Consider the following 27,554-nt stretch of genomic DNA (forward strand, 5'->3'; position numbering starts at 1 on the left):
CTGCCACCAATAACAATAATAATCAAATATCCTGTCTCAATTATATATTTTTTTCTATTTTCATGTCAATAAAACACACAGATACACACACATGGATACTGTACATATAGATTATATTTATATGCATTATATATTTATTGAAATAAGCTTAAGCAATGAATATCAGTCCAGACTTTATATAGACTGCTAGAGTTACAGCATGAGGTCGGGGCAGTTTGATAAAAATAATAAAAACAAAAAATTTAAGATGAACGTGCTGACGTAAAAACTGCCGTCGCGACCAGGAAGTGACGTCGCGGCCTCCGTCAGACTGTTGATGTTGTGGACTGGTCGGCCGGAGAACGGGAAGACGGAGACGCGTTTTGTTTTTGTTCAACTAAACCGTCGAAAAGGAGCCGAGTCGTCGCTTCTGTCGTCCGTTTCGGTTCGCTAAGAGCCTTAGCTCGGTGATTAGAGCCAAACGGCCGGGCCGGAGGGCGAATACACCGAGACATTTGATCTAGAAAGGGAGGACTCTTCACCCTCTGACCCCCTCCCTGCCTCCCTCACACGCTCACCACCATGACGATTCTCCCGAAGAAGAAGCCCAGCTCGGGGGTCGGCGTTTCGGACCACGCCGATGACAGCGATCGTCGGAGCGGCTCCGACCCGCACCAACACCCGCACCCACACGCAGGGAGGACCGGAGCTCGGCCGAGGGCTTCACCTCCGCCGTGGTCCTACCAGCCCGCTCCGCCCTCCGCCAGGGACGACAGGCGGAGCATCGAGGCGAGCTCCCGGCCGCAGCAGGCCTCTCCGCCGCCCGTCGGCTCGGTGTCCCCCGTAGGACCAGGAGACGGTCGGGACAGCAGCGGCGGGATGGTGGCCGGGACGCGCGGGGAGCTCGTCGTGTCGGCCGGCGTCGTCGGATGCGGTGGAGGCATCGGCAGCTGCTGCTCTGGGCCCGGACTGAGCAAGAGACGGCGGCAGGCAGGCACCTGCTCCGGTGGGGTGGTGGCGGCTCTGGCCGGCGGAGGCCAACCCGGGGTAACCGGACCGGGAGTAGTGGGGTCCAGCCAGGACACGGAGGAAGGAGCCGGGAACAACAGCGAGGACGAGTATGAGAACGCCGCCCGGCTGCAGTCCATGGACCCGGCTACCGTTGAGCAGGTAGGAAGCTAACGTCAGCTAACACAACAGCAACAAGCGAGAACCAATGCTAATGCTACCGTGGCTATACAGATGGACCAACTGTAAACGTTTCACTCCGAGTTTAAATACGATTCATCAGGTTTATCGAGGTGACACGAGAAAACAACATTAAAACAATAAACAGACCGTCGAGAGACGTTCTCAAAACAAAAACAAGTGATTTACTCACAATATGTTTTAAATAAACGACGACTGTTCCAGTTTGTTTGTGTGTTCAGCAGTTAAATAACATACATGTGAAATATTTAAAATCATACGTGTGTTCGTCTCAAACACAGTTCAGGACAACAGTTTAACCACCTCTCATTCACCTGCAGGTAACCATAGCAACATGAGTGATGCTAGAGTTAAGTGAGTGGTGAAACAAACCTATAATCACTGAGTTAAACTGATCAGAGATACATAGGATTTAAACACAGCAGACCTTTGTTCACACAGGGACAATAACCAGCTGTCCAGGTGACCCCCAGCTGTCCAGGTGTTAGCTTGGAGGGGCTCAAACACAAATCAGATACATCGTACAGAATGTTAATTTAATGATGATTGATTTTCACTTTTATGTCATAATGAGATATAATAAGGAGTCGCAAAAGCGGTGCACAATACAAACCATATCCATGTAGAAGCCAGTTATTATCAAAATTCAGGTCAATAGTTTAACCACCTTTCATTAACCTGCTGGTAACCATAGCAACAGGGCTGATGCTTCAGACTGTGTTTTTAGTCTTTTTTTTTAGGATAAAAAAAGACTAAACTTGCTGCTTTTCTTTGTTTTGATTCACATTAAATTGAAGCTCTTTGGGTTTCACCTTAGACTCTGAAAACCATGGATGGACATTTTCACAGTTTTCTTATCTTTTAAAGCAGTTGGTCTATTACCTTTAATTGTACTATTGAAAATAATCTGTAGTTCCAGCCCCAGAACAAATGAACCTTGGTTAAACTGACTACAGACACAGGATATAACATATCCACATTTGTTCCTTTGGTCTGTGGACCTGATAGAACAGAAAGTGATCTCTGTCCAGGTGGAGATGATAACGTGCACAGAAATATGAACACCTGTTGTTGACGTGCACGTGTCCAGACAGCCATAAACTCAACAACAGAAACTTCTCAGTCTCACTCTATGTTGTCTTTTCTGTGGTTTATGGTTTTTATTTTGACAAAAATTAATTTGTAGAGGTTAAAGAGATTATTGAAAAACATCAATTTACAGAAAAATCACCACGTCAATAAAAAGAAAATACTTACATGTTCTATTGTAATTAGAAACATTTTAAAAATTAGAATAACTCACACATTAAAACTCAACATTAAAACTCTAAATAATCAGCATCTGCCTGTTCAAGGTTTTTAAACCTGACATAAAAGAAAGTAGAGCTGAAAATAAAACAACATTTTTTACATTAAATGTAATCAGAAACTCTGTAATCAGAGTATTGATTAACTTCAAAAAAAGTCATTTTAAAGTAAAACCTCACTTTGTTCTCTGGTGTCAGTTTCTGTGTCTTAGATTTTATATCAGTAACCAGAGCTGCATTAATTGATCAGTCACTCAACAGAAAATTAATAAGCATCTATTTTGATAATTGACTAATGGTGTCAGTCAGTTTTATAAACATTTTATAAATGGAATAATCAGCCAACAAAATAATTGTCAGAAAATAATCATAAATTGAAGTCTCACAGTCGCTGAGTCTGTTTTGGTTTTGGACAAAAGACGTTTGATGACATCACTTCAGACTTTGAGGAACTATAGATGACATTTTGACTATTTTTATAAACTAATCGATAATGAAAAAAATCCACAGTAAATAAGTGTGTGAGGATGGGGAGGAAACATTTACAGGCTAAATTATCTCTGTCATAGGACACTTTGATCATGGACATGTCAGAGCTGCTGTCACATATTTTCCTCTGGTGAAAACTGAAGTTGAATTTTGTAAATGTGTTTACATTCATATTTGTACCGTGGTTGTGATCAGGTTTGTTAGTGATGTGTACGTACACATGTAAAAATCCTCGTTTCAGAAACTTCAATTATCTTCTCTGAGAGCTCGGAGGACTCTGATAGAAACTGAGATGTATTCAAACACCAGCTTTCCTGGTCTCTGTCGTGTTCACAGCTGTGTCATAAAGTCAAGTTAATACTTAGTCTTTAATACTTAGTTAGTAAAATGAGAGCTATGATGCAATGCTGATCTGTTTCTGTGAAGTGAAAGTAAAAGTCTGACAAGAGTAATACAGAAGATGAAGTGTACTGTTGAAGAACTAAATCTTGTAGTTGTGAATCCAGCAGCCACAGTTGCATCAAATATCAAATTATAACCCAATGTCCAAAAAAGTGTAAAGTCAAACCTGAGTGAAGTCTTGTTTCCTCCTCTGCTGCTTTGTGTTGATGGAGATAAACAGCTGGTGGAGCTGATTCTCGAGATGCTGCCATCAAACCACAGAAGAAGATGAGCTAATTAACAGATCCAGTCAAAGCTCAGACAATGGAAACATGTGGAGAACATGATGGAATGTAAATGTGAGGAGGGTTCAGCCTCCTCATCAACATCGCTCCACACATAGCTGATGTTTCCTCTGTTCATGCTTCATGTACGAGTTTATTCATGAAGTCTGTTTCACTTTGGTTTTTTATCCACACAACAACAAACACTGATCTTGACTCGACAGATTTTTTGTTTTTTATTTACATATTGAAAAGGTTGATAAACACAGGTCGATGTAAACATACCTCAGTTCACCTGTCCAGGTAACTCCGTAAGTTCAGTGAGCTCACCTGTTCTGACCAACAGTTAAAACCTTTATTGTGATATAAAACTGTTCTGTGGCTCTGAAGGAGAGCGTAGCTAAATGTCTCTGTTCTGTGTTGACAACAAAAGAAACACCATCATTTCAGAAAACACATGTTCTACTCAGCTCTTTTCTGGAGGCACAGTTGTGACGGTTTGTAGCTCTGTTAACAATCTGAATGGTGCTGATTGGAGACAGATGAGGATTTGGATGATCACACCTGAGGTGGTGCGTTTGATCTAGCAATGTATGGATTTCAGTACTGAGAGAGCCTCAGCTCAGGATATCAGGTGGTACAGAGAGTCCTAAAACCTGTGACCTTACTGTGTGGAGGAGACTGGAGTCGGTAAAGGGATAAGATATTCCCCCAGTGGGGAAATTTGCAGTGTTACAGCAGCAAAGTGGACAGTACAAAAAAAAAGAGAAACTGCAAAATGTCAATATAAAATACTGAAAAACAAGATAAATAATAGATAGTAATATAATATGTACAATTACATATTTAGAAAATATTAAAAAAAAAAAACGCAGCAAAAACAATAACACTGGATTTATTGTTGACACAAGTCAGATTTCAGCCTCTGCAACACTAGACAGGTGTAGTACACGACGAGACTGTTTGGTGCCGAGACCACATCCCTGTTCATGAGGTCAGTGTCCATACTACAGCTGCACGATATGCAAAAAAAATATTACTTATTGTGATTATTTTGGGATTTGGATTGCGATTTCAGTTTGAATGGTCGTTTTTAAATTCAATTTTCACAAAAATTAAAAAATGATGATGATGTAATTTTTGTTGGGTCTTGTACCAGACATACATGTTCCTTTTCATCTGGAGAATATGATTTGTAGACGGGGGCATCTCTGTAGCACAACAGATGGTACTTACAATGCACAACAATGTTGTGACACATTTTGACTTTAATCAAAAAAGTTGCAGCTCCTGCCGTTTTTTGGGAAATTGCACTTGGCCATAGTGTGATTTCGATTACATTTCAATTAATTATGTAGCCCTAGTCCATACAGATCTACGTTATTACTACTTACATGGTATATTCTCTTCTTACAGTGCGAGGCTAATACAGTTCAAAACATTGTCTTCAGTCTTGACACTGATGATGAGATTTACTCTTTAGGTATCAAAAATTGTTGTCGAATAACAAAGTATTTTTGATCCTCAATAGATTCAAACAAATTCAGTCACTCCATAAAAGTTCAGTACCCAGTGTCCACAACCCAGATTGTGGACACAACTCAAAGTGACCAAACTGTGAGATACAATGTTCAGATTTTTCTCTGAGATGATGTTGATGTTCAGACGTCTCATCATGTGAGTCACATCATTTAAGGTCCTACCATCAGACTCTCTGACTGGATGCTGTGACAGTTCATTTTAAAGTGGAGATCATATGCTTTTCCAGGTTTAACACCTGCACTACACATCTGTTTGGTGCTTTAATCAATAATCAAAACTACCAAACACTTCATTCATCCAGCTGCTCAGATGTGAACAGTTCTTCATGCCCTTTGATTGTAAACTTAGTGTCTTTGTGTTTTTGACTGTTGGTTGGACATGATGAGACATTTAATGTCATCACCTCAGACCAAATGATTAATTGGTTAATTGATAAAAACATTTCAGATTATTTGATAATGAAATAATTTTAAATCACAGCCTTAGAACGGTTAACATCTCTGGGACCGGAGAGAAGGAATTCTGGGTAGTGAAGTCTTTAGCTGTCCTGGCCCAGTATATGGCTGACCCTCCGTGTGTGTGTGTGTTCAGCAGGAGCACTGGTTTGAAAAAGCTCTGAGGGAGAAGAAAGGCTTTGTCATCAAGAAGATGAAGGAGGACGGAGCGTGTCTGTTCAGAGCCGTGGGTAAGTGATACACACACACACACACACAAACACACACACACTAGGTCTAAAAGACTAAAAAATCATGTTGTGATATCATGATTTCGGTTAATGATAATAAAAAACATAAAGATGATAATGATGTGATTTTTGTTGGCAAACAACCAGTTCTTTTACATCTGTAGAAAATGATCTGTAGACCGGGACATCTGTAGCACCACAAAGCTTCATCTATAATGATCTGTTGTTGTGGCACATTTTAACTTCATCAGAAAAACTGCAGCTCCTGTGATTTGGATATTTCACTTGGCCATATTGGGATTTCAATAATATTTTGATTCATTGTTCAGCTCCAATTAACATGTAACTCTGCAGTTCGTCTGCTCGCCAGCAGGTGTCAGTGTTTAGCTGCTGTTGGACTGTGTTGTGTTTTACTGAACATGTTTCCATCTGACTGACAGACAAACCAACAACCAGTCACCAGCTCATTTATATCCTCATATAACTGTAACGTCCACGGCTCTTGGCTGGAGGAGTGTGTCACATGAGTCCCTCTTAAGTTAAGATAGTTTAATCTTTAAAAGAAGAATAAATCAAACTGACTTGACGTCATCAGCTGTGTGTTGTCAGGCCTCTGGTCTTTAGTGGTCGTTCAATTATTGTGGGTTTAGGTTTGTTTGCTTTAGTCAGTGTGGTGTTATTGATGTGCAGGTGAACAGGTTCAGGTGCTTCTGTTTTGTTGAAAAGTTCTTCAGAATAAAACCTTTTGAATGGCATCTCTGTGACTATACTGTGTACTATATGCAAATAGTACAAACTGGACAGATGTCTCTTTGCCTTGTTTACTGTTTCACAGCACCTGGATGAGTCAGTAGAGGGATTAACCTGTAAACAGGTGTCTGTACAAACCCATCTGATTTTCTGTTGAACCTGTTTTTTATTGTGTGAATGTGAACAATGATGAGATGACCTACATCACTGAGCACTGACAGGAAATTGCCGCTGTGACTCCTCACTGACAGCAGGGGGCACTGTGTGTGTGTGTGTGTGTGTGTGTGTGTGTGTGTGTGTGTGTGTGTGTGTGTGTGTGTGTGTGTGTGTGTGTGTGTGTGTGTCAGGGTGTGTGTGTGTCAGGGTGTGTGGTGGGAAAGTATGTTGAAATGTGGGTCACAGTGAAAGATGAGGGTTCCTGTGTCTACCTTTAGGACAGACACGCACTCACACACATGCACACACACACAGACACAGAGGTCCATTCAGTAGAGTCCAGGTTGTGTTTCAGATAACAGCTATTATGTTGCTGCAGTTATGTCACTGCACTGACCTCAGCCGTGTGTGTGTGTGTGTCTGTGTGTGTGTGTCTGTGTCTGTGTTGTACCTGTAAGCTCACACCTGTCTTCCTGTTGTTGTGTAATAAGGTGTTTATTGAGTTTTCATGTTAAAGTCGGAATCCTGTAGCGGGTCTGTTTTGTGTGAATTGGACTGAACCCTCCTCTACCAGGTCTTGGTCCAGCTGTTCAGTCCACATCAGTCGCTGTAGCTGGTGCGTTCAGAGCAGTTAAAATTATTGTGTTGTGTGTATCCTTTGTGTTTTTGTTAGTTCAGTTCATATTGATCTCACAGTAACACTCGTCCTATGATTGATCAGTATAATTGATTTTCAGTCTAATGGCACTAATAAAGCTACAGTCATTTCTGTGTGAGCTTCTGTCGACAGCAGAGAAGATGAATGAACATAAACACAGTAGAAGCAATCGAGACTGACCTGGAGTCAGGATGTGAATCTGATGGTGCAGGATGACATCCCGCGAAAACCGACCAATCACTGACTTAGCTGTCAGTCAAGTGACTTCATGTTTACTCCTCCAGTTTTGTTTATAAAAAGTCAGTGTGAACATAGACTGTCCACATTTAAACTAAAATGCTACAAATGCAGCATTTTACCCAGCATGCTTTGGGAGCTCAGTGTCAGGGCGGCTCAGACAGCTGCTGCTGTATCATGTACTGTACGTGTAAATGTTGGAAATGAGGCCACTGTAAAATTCACTCAGGTGTTTTGGGAGAAGGAACAAACTGCTGGACAGGTGAGAGCTTTCAGTCAGTGTCAATGGTCATCATCATGAGGAGAACAGTGTTTAGAAAACATATGACGTATTAATTTCTTCATGAAGAAACAGTTTGGGCTCAGTTTGTCTGAAGGTAAAAAGAAGCTTGTTTTTATTGGACAGTTTAACCACACTAAATAAACATTAATACGTAAAACATGTATCTCCAAGAGAGCAGACAGGGGCAGAGTGCTGTGTGATGTTAGAGTTAGTTTTATTATAAAGATATTAGAGTGAAGACAAGTGTATCTGTTGATACTCACTCACACATCACAGCTAAAAACTGAAAACTATTAGTGGACGTTTTCACTCGTGTCAGACAGAGATGGTTGAGGCCTCAGTGTCTGGGTCGACTCCAGGGCTCGTTCAGGTGTCGCTGGACGGACAGACGGACGTCAGTGTTTCTCATTTTCTCTCAGTTCACTTCTGATTCTTTTCACTTCTGTTTTCAGAGGCTGTTTCTTCACTCACTGTTGCATTTCACAGAAATACAAACACACATTCTTTCTCACAAACACACACACACACACACACACACACACACACACACACACACACACAGACACACACTCCCACACCTGCCTACCTGAAACAGAAAGTGGACAGTGAGGTGTAAAAACACTTTTGAGACATCAAACACTAAACAACAACATTTGTTCAAGTGTGTGTGTGTGTGCGTGTGCGCGTGTGTGTGCGTGCGTGTTGCAGCCCCTCTGTCCGTCTCTGCTGCAGTGAACATTTCAGGTCAGTGTTTCCCGCCCTGAGGGTTGCGATGATTTCCAGACACTGTGGAACAGAAAAAACTAAATTCTGCTTTTCTGATCTTCCTTTGATATTATAGAGAAAAACATCCAGGGGTCACAGCTCATTCTCCCTGACACCAGAGGCCTCAGGTCAATTCAGTACAGTTACATTAACAGTAACACTGAATTGAACATTTGAGGTAAATGTGGTTTATGTGTGTACTTTGTCCCAGGGTTCATAGTTCTCTGTGTTTCATTAGTTCACTCACTCAGGTGGAGGCAGCGTTCATTGTACTAAGTGTAGTAGCTATGACTAAAGAAACAGAAGAAGAAACTTTGTCCTGCACATGTGTATGTATGCACACACCTTCTCTCACCAGCCCCTTTTTAAACAGAGATCCCACTATATTCCTGTTAATCAGACCCTCGTTTTGCCGCCTTTTCTCCTTCACACTGAACCAAGCGCAGCTTCGTGCTGCCTCAGTGTGTGATGTCAGAGCAGGTTGCCGTTCAGGAATCAGAGACGTAACAGTGTATGCGTCTGTTCCGACATGACAGCTCTCGTCTTTAACGCAGACGTCGGTCCGACTCTGTGATGACCTCTGCTGCCAGAACGATGAGGAGGATGTGAAGTTTTTACTGATGTTAATTACTTTTCAAATTAAGACTCCAGAGCAACACTACAGATGAGACCAGCTGAGACTCTCTGTGTACTGTTACTACATTACTACTGATACTTCGACTACATGAAAATCACTACATGAACACGTGCACCTTTACTGCAGTAGGTTTTGAATGCAGGATTCTTCTTGTACTTGTGTGTCTGCTTGGTTCAGTGAAGGCTGTGATAAGTTGTTCCTCTGCTGTAAACACAGATGGGTGTGTTTCCTGTGGTCAGGTCACATTCCTCCATGACACCTGGTCGACATTCCGATCATCTGTCTGGGGGGTTTGGTCCAGAGTGAGACATCTCTACAACAATCAATCAGCACACGCTCAGCTCCTGTTCTGTCTGATGCTGTAGTGAAGGGTGTGTGATGACTCGTGCAGCCCGTAGGAGGTGCTGCTGTCAGCTCCTCACAACCGTGTTGCTGTCTCTAAATGCAAATGAAGCATGTGTGATGTTCAGGGTGGTGGTGACACTCGTCCACCTGTTGTTGTCTCTCAGCTGGTTCCTGCTGATTAACATCACACACACACACGTGATCAGCTGATCCACACACACCTCACTGCATATCAACACTGTTGCTCAGTAACAATCAACAAATAACAGTTTGCAAGAATCACAAAAACTATTTGGACCTCACTACAATTACAGCTGCATCCATTAGTTGATCAATTGATCAATAGAACATGAATTGGAAACTATTTTCATAATCAAATAATGGTTTTAATTATATGTTGAAGCTGAAATACCAAATCTCCGCTGCTTCCAGCTCATCAATATGAAGGTTTCATGTTTTCCTGTGTGACACTGAACATCTTTGGTCTCTGGACAAAACAAGACATCTGAAGATGTTACACTGATGTGGGAAATATAAAAAACAGTTTTTGCTTTTGTTTGACACTTTATTGACAAATCAGTTAATTGACCAATTGACATAATAATCAGCAGGTTAATCAGTGATGAAAATTATCAGTAGTTGCAGACCTACACGATGCTTTACTTTTATTTTCTCTGATGTTTTCACCTCACACATGAACAGAGACATTACAGGTAAAACATGAGACTCGTGTTGGTGTGGAGCAGAAGAAGCTTCAGTAATGATGCAGAGTTTTTATAAAAATGAAAAACACTATGATGTATTTAAAACACCATAGTGAGACGTCTCCCATCAAGATCCGTGCTAACATGAACAGAGACTGAATGAATGAAGGGAAACATCATCAGTTTATTACAAAAGCCCTGCGCTCAGAAGAAGATTAAAGTTCAGCGTGTGTGTGTGTGTGTGTGTGTGTGTGTGTGTGTGTGTGTGTGTGTGTGTGTGTGTGTGTGTGTGTGTGTGTGTGTGTGTGTGTGTGTGTGTGTGTGTGTGTGTTAGATACAGTAAGTCAGATGTGGTTGTTGGGCACGTCTCCTGCTTCAGACCCATTGAGCAACCTCTGATTGGTCAGACACGTGTTCCCAGCGTGCTGATAACTCCCAGCATGCACTGCTGCTGGTCATGCTTTATCAGAGAGAACAAGAGCAAAGAGTGGTTCACTACGCTGAGGAGGCCTTCTCATCTTTGGTCAGGTGCTTTTTTCTTATCCACAGTTTCTGTTTTTAGAAACTTTTCTTTGACGTCTACTTCAGTAAACTTCGTATGAAACATTCACACCGTTCAGCTGCTCCACACCGGACTCCTCTACATGACTCTTGTCTGATCTAAACTCACATTTTTATGTGTCTGTTTGTCACCTGGGATGTCATCTCTCCTGCCAGGCTTCTGAGAGCCCCTCGTGCCCCTCCGCTGTCTCTCCTCCATCACAGTTAGATTTGTGGTTCGGTCATTTTAAGACACTCGATGTGTAAAAAACCTGATGGTGTTTTCCCGTGAAAGAGAAACTAAAGCTGTCAACATGTTGACGTGATGAGTATCTGTCTACAGCCGGTCCTGCTGGTTTTACTGACTTTAAATACTGTCAGATTCCAGCATTCAGGTGACCGACCTGTCTGAGCTGTGAGTGCATTGTCACGGTAACGCTGTCAATCATCCCTGAGGGTTTTCACCTCAGTCCAAAAATCTTGTCAGGCCTGTGGTTCTGCAGCTGGAGGAAGTGGAAAGTTCAGACCAGACCACTGTGTTTTTAGAGCTTTTATAAAGTGTAGAGCCATAAGTTATAAGATGTGATAAGCTGTGATATTTGGAATTAATGTAGTAATTTTATTTTCCTGTCTTGTAGGTACATCACTTGTGATTGGCCTTTTATTAAGCGATCACTTCTGTTTACATTTTTTTAAGTTTAGTGGTTAAAGCCCTAATGTCCTAAGTGATCATTATGAGGAAGCAGTCATAAAGAGGCACCTCTATAAATTCTCTGCAGGTGCTGGATGACATATGGCTGGATGCGTAACAATTACTTGAAACTAAATGAGGACAAAACCAAAATTAAAGTCGCTGCTGCTGATTCTAAAAGGGACAAAATTCTGAGTCAACTTTGGTAAAGCAGCGTCAGTGAGAAGCGTCTTGACTACATCAGTAACACTGTGTGTTTCCACCTGAGTCAAACCAGGTTCATGCTCTGAATCTTTACACTGACTGATTCTTTATGACTAGTTTTTAAGGTGTGAACGGTTTAGCACCTCCACTGTTTATCCTCCCAGTCGCTGCCTCAGGTCATTGAACACCAGCAGTAAATGAACCAATTTCTCATTATGAACAAAAACTGTGGAACAGAGTATAAACACCGACCATGCAGCTTCTAAACACCTATAACACTCATCTCTCAGATCTTCTCCAAAGCGATTGTTTCCTGCTGTTACTGAGTCTCACAGCAAGTTTTTAAAATTCATTTGATTTGAAATGAATTGTATGAATGAAAGATTCTCTGCAGAGGAGAATCAGATTCTACTGAATCTGATGAGGAAAACGGCGGATCAGTTTCATTAGTCCGGACTGCAGCTGGACCTGGTCTAATGAATAGTGAGGAACGTGATGTCATGGGGGATACTGTGTGAGCGCTCATTTTCCAGGGAGTCTCAGAGTTTGATTGACATGAAGAAGACTTCACTCATGTTCAGACACGTTTCAGCCTCAGTTTTTAGCTCGTTCATAGCAGGTCCCTGTCAGCATAACGAGCTGTGTATGTGTGTGTGTAACAGACCCCGGTGTTGAGGATGAAGACCACACTGTGAGTTACTGTTCTCTGCTCATTAACAGCTGTTTGATGACGTACTCATGATGTTACAGGATGAACTGGAGCAGAGTTCAACCTGAGAGTCTGTTTCATCACGTTACAGTGTGATAATGTACAAATGTACACAGTAGGGAAATCTACTGTGTACAAATGACCTGCTGCTAATGAGTCGCTGAGCTCACATGAAGACCAGGTGTGTGTGTGTGTGTGTGTGTGTGTGTGTGTGTGTGTGTGTGTGTGTTCGTTTGTTCGTTCGACCTCTGTCATAGTACCCTCTGACCTGTATTACTGTAACACCGACGTCTGACTGTTTGAGTCCAGACAGTGTGTGTAAAGAGGAATCTCCACCACAGTTTCTCCATCAGTCTGCTGCTGTGTGTGTCTGTATGTGTGTGTCTGTGTGTGACTGCAGTTGTGTACAGAGTCAGATCTGGGTTAAGGTGGATTTTCCCTTCAGACTGAAATAGTCTACTCTTACATAGCTTGTGTTTGGATAGAACTCATACACACACATACACACTGCTCAGCTGACTGTGAACAGTATTTACACACTGACCTCTGTCTCTGTTGAGCACAGCAGCAGTGTGTGTGTGTGTGTGTGTGTGTGTGTGTGCACGCTGAATGACAGTTTTGTTCTCAGTTTTTATCTGAAGTGACACAAATGAAAAGTCAACGTGAACACTGAGCGTGGACAAACACTGACGAGTGTCACGCAGCTCTGATAACCACGTTCTACCTGACAGAGGTAAAGACCAGAGTTCAGTCTGAGTCCAGGATCTGTTGAGGATCTGAGAGCTTCCTGGTGAAGCTGCAGTCAGAGATCATACCTGTTATACCTGTTGTCTAATGCTGATCAGCTGACACAGTGAAGGCAGGTCAAGGTGTTATTGACCAGCCGCACATACACGCACGCACGCACACACACACACACAGGCGCGCGCCCACACACAAACACCGTAATACAAACCTCTGCAGGTGTAGCAGTCTCAGTGATATAACACCTGAGCTTCACTGTCCTGGATTCAAAAATGATTGTTGTTGTGTTGTGTGTCTGTGAGGCTCCAGGACTTCAGCTGTGATCAAGGTTCAAACCAAGTCCCATTCAGTCAGGAACAATACAGGGGGCACTTGGGGTTGGGGGTATCTGAAGAGTGTGGTTTGGTTCAGGTTTGGTGCAGCTCCGAGCCACCATTCAACACCCATCTGCACAATTTACTGTGGATGCACTGACCAATCAGAGAGCAGGTCCTCCAGATGTTCGACTTCAGGAGACGTGTCAGTGAAAACATCAGCAGTAAAACTGCACCTGTAGGTTACCTGGGAAACACAGATAGTTACAGTAGAAGAAGAATCACAGAGGGGTTATATAACTGTGTGTGTGTGTGTGTGTGTGTGTGTGTGTGTGTGTGTGTGTGTGTGTGTGTGTGTGTGCGTGCGTGCGTGCGTGCGTGCGTGCGTGCGTGCGTGCGTGCGTGCGTGCGTGCGTGCGTGCGTGCGTGCGTGCGTGCGTGCGTGCGTGCGTGCGTGCGTGCGTGCGTGCGTGCGTGCGTGCGTGCGTGCGTGCGTGCGTGCGTGCGTGCGTGCGTGCGTGCGTGCGTGCGTGCGTGTGAGCAGATGTATAGAGTTTCTTGGTATGAATAGAGAATCTGGTTTTGACCTCATTTACACTTCATGTGTCTGTGGATCACATAACAGTTCAGCGTAAACACATCTGTACCTCTGATGGTTCAAACATCTGGAATCTGTGGAACAACAGTTGTGTCTCAGACAAATATTTTTTTGCAAACAAATACGTCATGTTTTTTTTTTAGAAACAACTGTGACATTGTAATTTCAGCAATTAAAGCTTTTGTGATCAGTTTTTAGATTGATACAGAAAAACCACTCGATAGCTGGTAAAAGTAAAATTGAGTGAAAGTTAAAAGTAAAATCTTTTGTTTTTACTCACAAACTTCAGAATAAAATTCATAAATGAGAGTGTTTTGACTGTTAAAGTGTGTGAAGTGTCAGAGAAGTGACTCTGACAGCTACACAGATAAAACAGGTCACCTGCAGCTGGTGACTGAGGACTGACCCAGGGTCAGCACACACACACTCAGTGTCTGAGCTGTGTGTGTTGTGGTGGTTCAGTATGGTTGTTCAACAGGGTTATAAACATGATCTCTGACAGGAAGGGCAGTGGTGTTAGAACCAAGCGCTGCTCAGCCAGTCAAATGACCCCCTGATGGTGGGCGGAGCTTCAGAGCTGATAGACTTCTACAGAAAACAGATGACACAGGCTGACTTCTCTCTGCTTTGTGATTGGTCAGCTGCAGTGAGATAAAACCACAGCAGAGACACACACACACATTAACACACACAACCTGTCCTTAATATGTGTAGCAACATCACCACTACCTCCTCTGTGAGGGAGGGCCTGATGTTGGTCCAGATCAGAACCTCATGCTGTCTTTACCTCAGCCTCCTGTTGCAGTTCTGCTCACGTTACTGCTCACATTACTGCTCACATTACTGCTCACATTACTGCTCACATTAAAGGGCACATTCACATTTGTTCATGTCTGAAAACAACAGTCACATGAACCTGTCACAGATTTGTCCTCTTGTCCATACTGGACTTTATAAGAAAACCTTTCAGTGTCAGTGATGGACAGAATCCACAATGTAAAGGCTTAAGATTTCTGAGTTAGACAAATCCAGTGAGTGTCTCCCATAGTTATACAGCTTTTATTGAGAAATTCCCTCATCGTGTTCCTGTCCCTCTCCTGCAGCTCAACAGAATCACCATAGAAACAAAAACAGGGAGTTTAGTTAGACTTTGATGAACTTGGCTGATTCACATTAACTCTGTCAGTAATGTGATTAACAAAGAACAACATGACACTTTGTGTCTGTTCTCTGCCAAGAATTGTTTATGAGGTAAAAGAAGCATCACTCTGTAACACCACCGTACGGTCAGAGCAGAGAGTTTCTGGAGTTCAACAACTTCAACAGAGTGAGACATCATCTCTAGAGGATCAGGAGTCGCGTTAAAGTTTGATTCATATCATTCAGTGAGTTGTGTATTTTTCTCTCCATGCTCATAAATTAAACTCAGCCTGATCATATTGTTTCCTGTTTGTTGATAAAATAAGTGAATTTGTTTAAAAATCCTGATGAATAATGAGCCCAAGGAGCCAACTAACGACCTACGACTACATTACCCAGCATGCTTTGCAGTTTGCTGTTGCTGGTGGTCAGGGTGGTGTCAGTGTCTGTGAGGTTCAGATAAAAACTTTATCAACATCATTAGTAAAAACGAATGGATGGACGCAGTTCCTCTGTCAGGCCCTGCCCCCACCTTTCTGAGAATAATATCCAGGCTGACCAATCAGAGCGCTCGCTGTGGTTTCCTGTGTATTTGTGTTTGTGGTTATTAATTCTGCAGAAGTCTATCTCTGTGTGTGTTTCTCAGCAACAAACTCACATTTACCTGCTCTCCTCTCCTTGTCTCCTCTCCTCGCCTTGTGTCCTCCTCTCCTCCTCCCCTCTCCTTTCCTTTCCTTTTCTTGTTTCCTCTTCTCTTCTGTCCTCTCCCTGTTTCCTCTCCTCTCCTTGTTTCCTCTCCTATCCTCTCCTCTCCTTATTTCCTCTCCTCTTCTGTCCTCTCCTTGTTTCCTCTCCTCTCCTATCCTCTCCTCTCCTTGTTTCCTCTCCTGTCCTCTCATCTAGGGCTGGGCGATAAAACAATAGCAATAATTATCTCGAAATTATTTTCCTCGATAGAAACATTAAAAATGTTTGATAAATATTCAGTGAGAGGTATAAATGTAGGCCAGCACATGATATTAATTACAGATGCACGCAGTGGCTGACAGGCTTGAAGTTGGAGTGGAGTAAGCAAATATGGCGAAATGACAGACACCGCAGAAAAAGCAGAACGCAGCTCGGAGGACGCAGATATCGTCGACAACAGAGGCCACTCAACTTCAGTAGTTTGCAGATATTTTGGCTATTTACATTCCGACAAAAAAAAAGAGCAATGTGCACCGGAAACTGTGCCGGAGACACATTCCATCAAAGACAGGCAACACCACAAACCTGTTTGATCATTTGAAAAAATATCACCCGTTAAAACACACAGAAAGTAAGAAAAACAAGTATTAGTGGAACTTCGATGAGCACCAGGCCAGTACCCACTGCAAATCTTCTTCGTCTATTTATTTTTTTAATGTATTTTGCAGTCTGAGCCATCTTCCTTGCAAAACTTAATTTTCTATTTACTTTGTTGAGTAAAAAGGACTGAAAAGGATTTTGATTTTAATAATGCATATTTTATCATAATTTGAATGTTTGTACCTCAGAGTTTTTAAATGTTCTGCTGTTTGGCAAGTGTTTGTCATGTTTTGCCTAAATAGAACAGTTTAAAACCACAGTCGACTATCTGGTTTCTTCAACTTTCACTCAGGAGCAAAAATCAGCCTTTAAACCTGAAAGAAATAACGATGTGGCATTTATCCTGATAAATATCGATATCGACTGATATGGAAATTTTTATTGTGATAACAGTTTTGGCCATATCGCCCAGCCCTACTCTCATCTCAGCTTCTTTCCTTGTTTCCTTTCCTCTCCTCTCCTCTCCTTTCCTTGTTTCCTCTTCTCTGTCCTTGCCTCCTCTTCTCGCCTCCTGTGAAGTGTGTGGGACTCGCTCAGTGACTCACTCACTGTGGGTGATCAGAGGGGAGATTCCCTCTGTGTGTGTCTGACTCACGCACCTGGTTTGTTTTTGAACAAAACTCTATTTTTTCTTTATGTAAAAGAAGCTGAAGTTTCCGCTGTGAGACTGACTCTCTGCTGACATCAGGTTTTCTCAGAGTCAAGAAACTCCATGTGCAGACTTGTAACTAAGTTCAGCTGATCACTGTAGTTTTTTATCAAACAGGAGGAAATTGTGCATTTGTTAAGGGCTATTTTCAGCGGTGGATTAATCCACATTTGTTGCTCTAGTGGACAGCGTGTGTGTGGTAGAGTCATAATGAACTAGTGTGCAGGGCTACATTGTTAAAACATGTATTTATTTTTTGTATTTATTTTTTGTACTTGCCACAGTTACTGTGTATGTGTTATTAATTAATAATTTCTCTGCTTTAAGTAAATTAAATAAAAGTGACAGAGCATCAACATTTGAAAAAAGACTTGTTTTAATGTCTGTTTGGTTTATTTCCTTCTTTTCTCTGCAAAAATCGACTAATATGGAATTTGTACAAACATTTCCTAACAGCTGTTCATCATCTTTTATTCATATTATTCATCTTTAACTCCTCACACAGCAACAAACATTTACACTGATGCTGACTAAAGTAATTTAATTAATTAATTTAGTTTTTCCCTCTTTTTAATGTGAGTAAAACAGGTGGAAACACTGACTCAGTGTGTGTGTCGCCCTGTACATCAGTCTGATTCATGGATGTGAATTTGGTTATGTATATTAACATCATTAATATCATACACTCAGACTGTGTGTTTCTGATTCACACACCTGCTGCTGCTCAACGGTGTGTGTTAGTTTTGTTCTGAGTGTGACCCTATATCTGTCCCTCAGTTTGTGTGTGTGTGCGTGCGTGCGTGCGTGCATGTGTGTGTGTGTGTGCGTGTGTGTGTGTGTGTGTCAGTCATCACTTAGCAGCTTCAACTTCAACAACATACAAACTGTCTTTACACACATGCGCACACACACACACACACAGAAACTGCTGATGAGAAAAAGGAAGTTGTAGGGGGGGGTTCTGAGAATCGCCGCGGTGACAGACCATGTGACTTGCTGGAAATCGAACCAAAGTGATGCTCATTTGCATACCAATGCAGGAAGTGTGTGTGTGTGTGAGTGTGTGAATAAATGTGTAATTGAGTAAAAAGACTGGTTCACTCACATTTTCGCTGAATACCAGTATGAATCAAAACTGACAGTTAAAGGAACATTTCAACAGTTCGACGTCAAAGGAGCAGTTCAACATTTAAAGAACTCCTGTTGTTGTCTCTGTTGTTGACTTGTTTTTTGAATTTGTGTTTGTATCAACTGCAGTAGTTACATTAGTGTTTGTGTGGACCCGCAGATGGACATCAGCTTTTTCTCTTTGTATGAGGTTCATGGTTTTGACCAAGATCCCTGACAAGTAAATTTATTCCAATTTAATTCCAAAATGACCAACTAGTTATATTAGCTTAGCATAAAGACTGGAAACAAGGAGAAACAGCTAGCCTGCTCTGTCCACCCATCAGCCCCCTGAACAGTTAAACTGCATAGTATTGTCACCTTCCTCTGCAGACATCTGTGTGTGACATTCACATGTATGAACAGTGTGCACACACAATAAACGTGTGTTAATGTGTTTTTAATGTGTTTACCTCACAGACGTCCTCTGGTATCAGGTTTGACATCACAGTAAACTGAGTGTTAGGGACAAAACAAAACATCTGACGACATCACTTTGGACATGTCACTGTTTCTGACCTTTTATAGACTGAATGATTAATTGGTCATTAAAATATTCGTCAGTCGCAGGTCTTCACCGTTCTTTACTTTTTCCTGGTGGAGGAAACGGTGTGTTTGAGTCCATATTGGGTGAACTGTGGAAGTGTTTCATAGTGACTGAGACCCATCACACATGTTAACTGACTGATCAGAACCCAACACGGCCTGTGTGTGTCTCTGTTTTAGTTGAAACTACACACAGATGATCAGTCTGGGCTCTGATTGGTCCTAACCCAAACTCTCTGTCTCTGTCTCTCTTAGCTGATCAGGTGTATGGAGATCAAGATATGCATGAAGTGGTCAGGAAACACTGTATGGATTACCTGGTGAGTCACTCTGACCTCTGACTTCTGACCTTACACTCTCAGCTGATGAATCTTCTTCTTCCTTTGTTAAAGTCTTTGTCAGCGTCTGTGTTCACGAAGGTGTTTCTCCTCCTTTAGATGAAGAACGCCGACTATTTCTCCAACTACGTGACAGAGGACTTTACCACATACATCAACAGGAAGAGGAAAAACAATTGCCATGGCAACCACATCGAGATGCAGGCCATGGCTGAGATGTACAACAGACCGGTGGAGGTGTACCAGTACAGCACAGGTGAGTCTGACTGTCCAGTAACAACCTCCACATATGTTGTCATCAGCCAATCACACCTTACCCTCCTCCCTCTGCCACAGAGCCAATCAACACGTTCCATGGCATCCACCAGAACAACGACGAGCCAATCAGAGTGAGCTACCACCGCAACATCCACTATAACTCTGTGGTGAACCCCAACAAGGCCACGATCGGTGTGGGACTGGGACTGCCCGCCTTCAAACCAGGGGTACCTAAACCTGACACATTTAAAACCATAGATCAGGGGTGTTCAAGCTGTGAGGCCTGCCGGGTACTTGACAAAGATACTTGACAAAATGTAAACAAGCACAGGACAGAGGTAGAGAGTTACAAAAGCCCTGCTCTGAAGTGTTGATATTTAACCCTTGGTAAGCAGGAAAAGTGTGTGTGAAGTCAGTACTTGGTGGACTGGTATATTTGTTGACAGTGGATTTCCTTCCCACCCCCCACCTCCACCCCTTCCCCCTCAGTACGCAGAGCAGTCTCTGATGAAATCGGCCATCAAGACGTCAGAGGAGTCGTGGATCGAGCAGCAGATGTTGGAGGACAAGAAGAGAGCGACGGACTGGGAGGCCACCAACGAGGCCATCGAGGAGCAGGTGGCCCGGGAGTCTTACCTGCAGTGGCTGCAGGACCAGGAGAAACAGGCCAGACAGGTACAGGGGGGGACTCCTTACACTTTTAAAAGTGTAAGGATCTGCATAAAAAGTCTTTTCAGTATGTGTTGTTATCAGTCACTGTGTGTTGAGACCCAAACCTGTTCTCATTCAGAGGAGGAGGAGCTGATCCACTGGAATGTAACTGGAACTTTTTATCAGAGGAAAACCTCCTGAAGGGAACAAAGACTTCACAAGAAGCAGAACACTTCAATCAGCCACCAAACAAACATTGACTGCTTATGTCACCTGAGTCCAGTCAGATGCAGGAGCTGGATTTACAGACAACTCAAAGGGTTAACAGGAGTCGCTCCATAGTGACTCACTATATGGTCTAGTCTTAGAGCCCTGTGTGTCTCTGTGTTGATTCATTCATTCGTCGCAGCCTCATCTCTGTGTTAGAGGTCTGTTACTAAAGAGCAGGAGCCAGTTGCACAAAACACCCTTAAATCTTCTCCTTAAGGTATTTAAACATTACTCTTCTCTTACTTAAGGAATCACTTAAAGTCAGTTAAACCATTGCACAAAAGAACTTAGTGACCAAAGTAAGGAAATAAACTAAAGGTATCTCTGACTCTATCTTAACTGCAACATGACTGAGTTTATGATGATAAATGAAGAAAATAAACACATCCCAAGAAGAGTACAATTTTACCGCTGTAAAATCTCTATTACTGCTGTAAATTACTTTTTTCCTTAACTAAGGAAACCTTTTAAGAGATTCTGTGTAATGCCCTTAATTGAGCCCCTTAGCTAAGGAGAAATGAAACCTTGAGTGTTATACTTAGGTAGAAAACTTGCAGCAGAACATGTCAGCTATGACGTAACCTCCATCAGTATCCTGCAGCCCCTCTGCACATGGCTTTGAAGCTACAGTTACCATGAGGTTGTTGCCTTCAGTCTCCACCCCCAGCTGACTCAGCACCACCAGAAAAAAGGAATTATTTAACAGATGTAAACATCTTTTCCCTCTCAGCCCCGTAAGGCAAGTGCCACCTGCAGCTCGGCGACGGCAGCAGCTTCCAGTGGGTTGGATGACTGGAGCGCCCGGTCGCCACGGCAACGCGACTCAGACCCCTCCCACTCCGACCTCACAACCACCCCATCGACCAACAACAAGCCCCCCTCCCCCGCTGGAGCCGCCCTCATCCTGAGCAAACCCCCCTCTCCCTGCGCGCCAGGTAACCTGTATACACACACACACACACACACACACACAGACACAGGTACATCATCCTCACTGCATGTGTGTCTCATGAAGTGTTCAGTACCTAACGTGTGTGTGTGTGTGTGTGTGTGTGCGCGTGCGTGTGCGTGTGTGCGCGTGTGTGTGTGTGTGTGTGTTTGTGTAGGTCCCAGTAATCAGAGTCGTCATCATTTGGAGTACAGAGCCATCATGCAGGAGATGTCACCTACAGCATTTGGTAAGACACACACATGTTTGTACTTCTACCTTTGTGAGGACCCTAATTAACAGAATGCATTCTCTAACCCTGATCTCTCCTAGAGGAGGGAAGGGGTCTCTCCTCCGTTGCTCCTCCTCAGGTTTCTTCCATTTTTCGCCTTTAGAGATTTTGTTGAAGTCCTTGTTTGATTCAAAGGTCAAAGGTTGTTCACTGTACAGACATTAAAGCCACCTGGGCTGTAAAACTAAACTGGACTTGCTAACAGTGAGTGGTGCTGCTCGTCTCTGCAGCAGACATGAAGCTCTCAGTCACTGTCTGTTGTTTACCATCAAAGCTCAGCTTGAGTCAACAGGAAGCTGCCGAGCAGAGCAGGGCGTGGTGTGTTGTTGTGTCGGTGTGTGTGTGTGTGTGTGTGTGTGTGTGTGTGTGTGTGTGTGTTCAAAGTTATCTGGGGTGAAGCAGAGGCTGGTGTCCCTGTGAGAAAACACTCTCAGTTTCATTGTTGTTTTCTAATAATATGAGTTTTATCAGCTGTTTACAGCTCAGCTCTGAACACTCAAGTATGTTTTTATCAAAGGACAGAACAGTGTTGAACTCTCACCATGATGTTTCTGTCTGTTTCATCTTCACTGCTCAATAATTTCTTGGGATATAATCATGAGCTGTTGCCCAGAACTCTGCAGCTCTGAACATGCTGCTGTCTTCCTCTCGGCTCCACCAAGGTCTGGTCTTTTGACTCCACTGAGGTCCACCAGAAAAGCTTTAAAATCAAGCTACAGAATGAAGGAATAGAGGAGGTCGATGATTTCAAGTTCTTAGGAATAATTTTAGTTTCACAACTCAAATTTGATAAACATGCAAAGAAGATCTCAAAAACAGTAAAGACCAACCTTAATTGCTTCAAATTACTGAGACACAACATACCCGATGGTTTTTTTCTCATATTGTATCGCAGTATGGGCTCAAGCGTCACTATCTACAGTCAGACCCCTCACTTCCTACAATCAGGCACTGGAAATAATGGACAAAAAGCCTGTCCGATGGCATCACTGTCACATACTGAAAAGATACAATCTACTTAGTTTTGAGAGCTTTATTCATCTTTGCTTCCTCAAATTAGTTTATAAATGTATCAATAGTTTAGCCCAAGAGTCTCTCTCCAGATATATCCAAAGGCAGGACAGGAACAAAGTAACCAGGAGCGTGGTGAATGGCAACTACTAAATAAAATACCACATTGAAGATCTAAATTTAGACAATCAGCTTTCTCCAGAAAGAGCTGTGAACACATGACCAACTGATTAACTCCAGATATAACTCCAGATTAACTCCAGATATAAATTCCTTTACAACAAAGGTTCAGTGCTGCTGAAAGCAAACCAGAGCTTTATTCGTTTCTAGGTAATTGTATCTATTGTTTATTGTCTTTGTTTGACTATTTGTAGCTTGTTGTGCTGTTGTTGTCTCTTTTTAGACTGAACATCTGTATATTTTTAGCTAATTGTAAGATATTATCAATTGTGTGGTCTGTTTTGTGTTGTTTTTGCTATTGACTGTTTTAATTACATTATACACATAAAAGCCCAACTAAGGACAGGAGTCGTTAATTAGCAATAGCTATAAACTCTTTGTACAACACATTAGTTTCATTCTTTGTGTTGAAACTATGTTAAATTGCATTGTCTCTATCAAGTAAATAAAATAAAAATAAAACCAGTTAAAACACAGTCTGCAGGTCAGCGTTGAACTCTGTTTCCTCTGTAATAGTCTTGACTGTTGCTGCTGTCAGGAGACATTCTCAACCTCTATACTCAGAGGGCTTTTTTTGACAGTGGATTTAGCTGCAGGAGGTTTCAGTCTGATCCATCATACCTGCAGCAAACACAGGAAATAAGATCATCAGCTCTAAAAGATTAGTGTCGCAACTTAACTATTATTTTGCCTCATCAAGTCATATGGTTTTTCCTAGTAAGTCTATGAAATGTTGAGATGTAGTGAAATATGTCCATGAGATGATGAACAGTGTGACTGTGAACATCTCATCTTCAATAGTCCTTCCTGCCAAATCCAGTCAAAGCCATAAACCATTCATTCGTGGAGTCCTAGGCATGTCTGTCCCCTCGGCAGCCATCTTGGCGACACCCTTCGGCAGTTATTTCAGACATCATCTTCTTTTATGGCTCAGTCCAGAGAGCTGTGACACTATGCTGTCAGTTCAAATGTGAGAGTTTGTGTCTGATGTTTGAATAAATAAAATTGATAAATTACAGAATTGTTTGTTTTGATCATTGTCTGTAGAAAACTAACACAAGATTTTACTACGAAGTTAGTTTTCACTCAGCTTAAAACTTTTATGAACCTCAACTGTGTGTGCTTGCATCAGTGCAACAACACGATTGGCTCGATATGTTTTTTGTTTCAGCTGCTATAAAGCAGACAATTGACTTTCTGGGGGCAGGATATGTGTCATACATCTTTATTGTTACAGACTTTTTTGTTCAGGATTCTTGAAGTAGATTACCGTCTCTGGTTGAAACTGTCATGTGTGTATCTGTCACCTGGTCTGTGTGTTTTCCAGGTCTGACAGACTGGGAGGACGATGAGATCCTGGCATCAGTGCTGGCCGTCTCTCAGCAGGAGTACCTGGACAGCATCAAACACCAGAGTGCCGCAATGCACCGAGAGAGAGAGCCGTCACCTGACAGCAGCTGATAACCAGCCGACAGACGACACACAAACACACACACCGACACAACCATGACCTTTGACCCCTGCCCTCCACCATCCTGACCCCTCCACCCCCTCACCTCTGACCCACAGAAGGAGATCGACCAGGGAAAAAATAAAACATCAAAGAAATGCACACTTGTTTTTTTTTTTTTTTTTTTTTTTTCAACTCATCTTCTCATCTCTCTCCGTTCTGTCGGCTCCTCTTCCCTTCTTCCCTGTTTCCTTTCATTTCCTCCTCCCCTTTCTCTCATAATGCCCTGCTTCCAGCCAATAGTGATCCAGCATTACCAAACAACCCCCACTTTTCATTTTCCAGAGGGAGCTCGGTCTTGCTGCTGATTTGGGATCAGTTCTGACATTTAAACATCACATTTGGCAGCTTTCAACTTCATCGGTTTAAATTTTTATCTTTTGTTTAGTTTTCAGAATTACACCGATGACTCTTTTTATAGCAGGATATTAGCTCTGCGGCTATCAGGCCATTGGTTTCAATGACGAATGCTAATCAGAACTGAAAAAGACAACCACTCTACAGGTACTGTTTATTGGTGTCCTGTATGATAAAATAGCATAAAGTGTAAGTCTAGTCCCCGCTAATGCCGCCAACAAGCCACATTGCTGTTAGCTTAGTTGCTGATAGCAACAATTTTTGCCACAATTTGTACTCCTCGTCGCGTCCGTTGGCAGCCATTTTGTGTGATGAATGCTAATCCCGCTAATCAGAAGTGAAAAAGACGACCTCTCCACAGGTACTCCAAGCTATCACCTGAAGTCTTACTGTGTTTAAAGCTAGTTTCCTCTCATATAGCTAACAAGCGCCATTGCTGTTAGATTAACTATCAATATCTTCATTTTTCCCCACTCATTCTTACTCGTCTCATAATTCTCACTGGCAGCCACTTTGTGTGGGGAATGCTAATCAGAATTCTAAAATGCTAATCCTGTAGGCTAAGTTAGCTCACTCTTTAGTAGGAAAACAATCACCCAAAGTCTTACTATGAGGTAAAGTTAGTTCCTACTAACACTGCTAACTAGCTACATTGCAGTTAGCTGCCAATAGCAAAATTGTGAGGAACGCTAATCCCGCTAATCAGAACTGAAATTTATGGAAAAGTTATACTAAAGCATCTTTATCAGTGTCCTGTAGGCAACATTAGCATGCTTCTCAACAAGCTAGCTATCGCCTGAAGTCTTACTGTGTTTAGCTAGTGCTAACTCTTGCTAACATAGCCTCGATTGGTTGTCCTGTTAATTCTGATTACTCACACACACAAAAGGAGTAGTAGTAGTTGCTACAAGAGGATTGAGAATTACTGGTAAACAGTTTTGCTATTGACAGCTAAGCTAACAGCAGAACAGCTTGTTAGCGGTGTTAGCATTCTTTAACTTAGTCTACAGCACCCATAGTGTTACTTTTCAAGCTTAGCTGCCGTGAGCAATATTGTTTCCTGCTCATTCTCAATCCTCTAGTAGCTCACACTGGCAGCCATTTTGTGAGGAATGCTAATCAGAAATGAAGAAGGCAACCCGCCTGTGGCGTATACGTTATGTTAGCATGCTCTTTATTGAGCAGGCTATCGCCTCAAGTCTTATGTTTTAAAGCAGTATCCTTTGGTTTCTAGGTTTCTAACACTGCTAACAAGCTGCATTACAGTTAGCTTAGCTGCCAAAAGCAAAATCATTGTCACAGCTCCATTGGCAGCCATGTTGTGCGACCAACACATATTTACTTTCCATCGTTGTCTGAGAAATAAAACAGCCAGCAGTGACTTCATGGTCTGTAACACCTCCTCCCTCTTTCTCCTTTTTGTCTTTCTTCTCCTCTTCCTCCACCATGACCTCCATCCTCATCATCATCATTGGACTTATTTAGCTGCATGTTTAATTGACCACGACCAATATCATCATAGAGAAAAAGCGACAAATAGAAAAGGAGAGAAAAAAAGAGAATTGTCATACTTATCCCCTTAATGATTGATTATTATTGTTGTTATTATTAATAATATAAGTTTGTTTTATTTTATTTTCTCATTTGGGATGAAAATACCTTTTTTTTCTTGGAATAAAAAGAGGAAAATGTTTCCAAAAAAAATGTTTGTGAGATTTATTCTGCACACAAACGCCTCTCTGAGCCTTGCCTCCATCTTTCCCCTTTAATCTGTGTCGCCATATCTTTCAGTGCATCTTCTCCATGTATGGATTACTGAACAGGCCTACAATAGACAGGACCATGGGCCCCCTGACACCTCGGGCCCCTGGTCCAGAACCACTTCCTGTTTCTGTTTGTTTGAAAGTCAGTCAAAAGATCAACCACAAAAAAGTTACAGACAGACACAACATGACTACAAAGAGACACAACATGACCACAAAGAGACATTGAATAACTGCAAAGAGACACAACACGACTACAAACACACAAAATGACTACAAAGAAACAAAACATGACTACATAGACACAACACAACTACAGAGACACAACACTACTACAAAGAGACACAAGATGACTACAAAACCAACAAAATCACCACAAATGTTGTGGTGGTCATTTTGTCATTTCAGTCTGGGGGTCTTGCTCTTATGTAAGAGGTTAGGGCCCCCTGATCTGTCCATGATCCTCTCCCTTTTCTTTTTGTTTCCTTGTCTTTTCTTCCTGCTTTTTTATATCCTCTCATGTTTCTTTCTGACTCCTTCTCCCTTTTTATCAACCTCTATTCACCCATTGTTCATCTATTGTTCTCTTGTCTACTCTACCTCCTTGAAAATGAATGGTAAAATTAAGGATGTTAATGAAAAGGATGTAGTTCTTTTCATTAACATCCTTAATTTTACCATTCATTTTTTTCACTTCATCTTTTATTCATTCACAGAACCTTTCCTCTCCTGTCTGAGGCGAGAAGAGAGAAGTGTTTTTTCATGTTTGTGGGTATTTTTGGTCTTTTAGTGGATAATAAGCACCATGGACAGAAAATGAGAGAAAGAGATAAGATTACAGTGTTGTCATTACGCTGTCAATGTCCTAAACTCTCCACCAGGACGTCCTGGTTACACAGTTCTAAGAATAAAAAGAGGCAGATTAAATACAGCAGA

General features: G+C 42.2%; 1 protein-coding gene across 2 annotated transcripts; it reads left to right on the forward strand.

Moving 5' to 3' along the window:
- The first annotated feature begins 317 nt into the window (after positions 1-317).
- otud5 (OTU deubiquitinase 5) lies at positions 318-26,477 on the forward strand. Of its 2 annotated transcripts, none has more exons than XM_022763907.1 (9): positions 318-1,149; positions 5,783-5,876; positions 19,316-19,380; positions 19,498-19,654; positions 19,735-19,883; positions 20,146-20,331; positions 21,308-21,512; positions 21,684-21,755; positions 24,316-26,477. In XM_022763907.1, exons 1-9 carry the CDS (start codon positions 562-564, stop codon positions 24,447-24,449), a joined length of 1,650 nt encoding a protein of 549 aa, XP_022619628.1. In that variant the 5' UTR covers positions 318-561; the 3' UTR covers positions 24,450-26,477. The 2 variants fall into 2 exon arrangements, with proteins under 2 accessions (XP_022619628.1, XP_022619629.1); XM_022763908.1 differs by having other exon boundaries at positions 5,786-5,876.
- Positions 26,478-27,554: the final 1,077 nt, after the last annotated feature.

Source organism: Seriola dumerili, unplaced genomic scaffold (assembly GCF_002260705.1).
Source record: "Seriola dumerili isolate Sdu_G_001 unplaced genomic scaffold, Sdu_1.0 BDQW01000493.1, whole genome shotgun sequence".
NCBI classification, from domain to species: domain Eukaryota; kingdom Metazoa; phylum Chordata; class Actinopteri; order Carangiformes; family Carangidae; genus Seriola; species Seriola dumerili.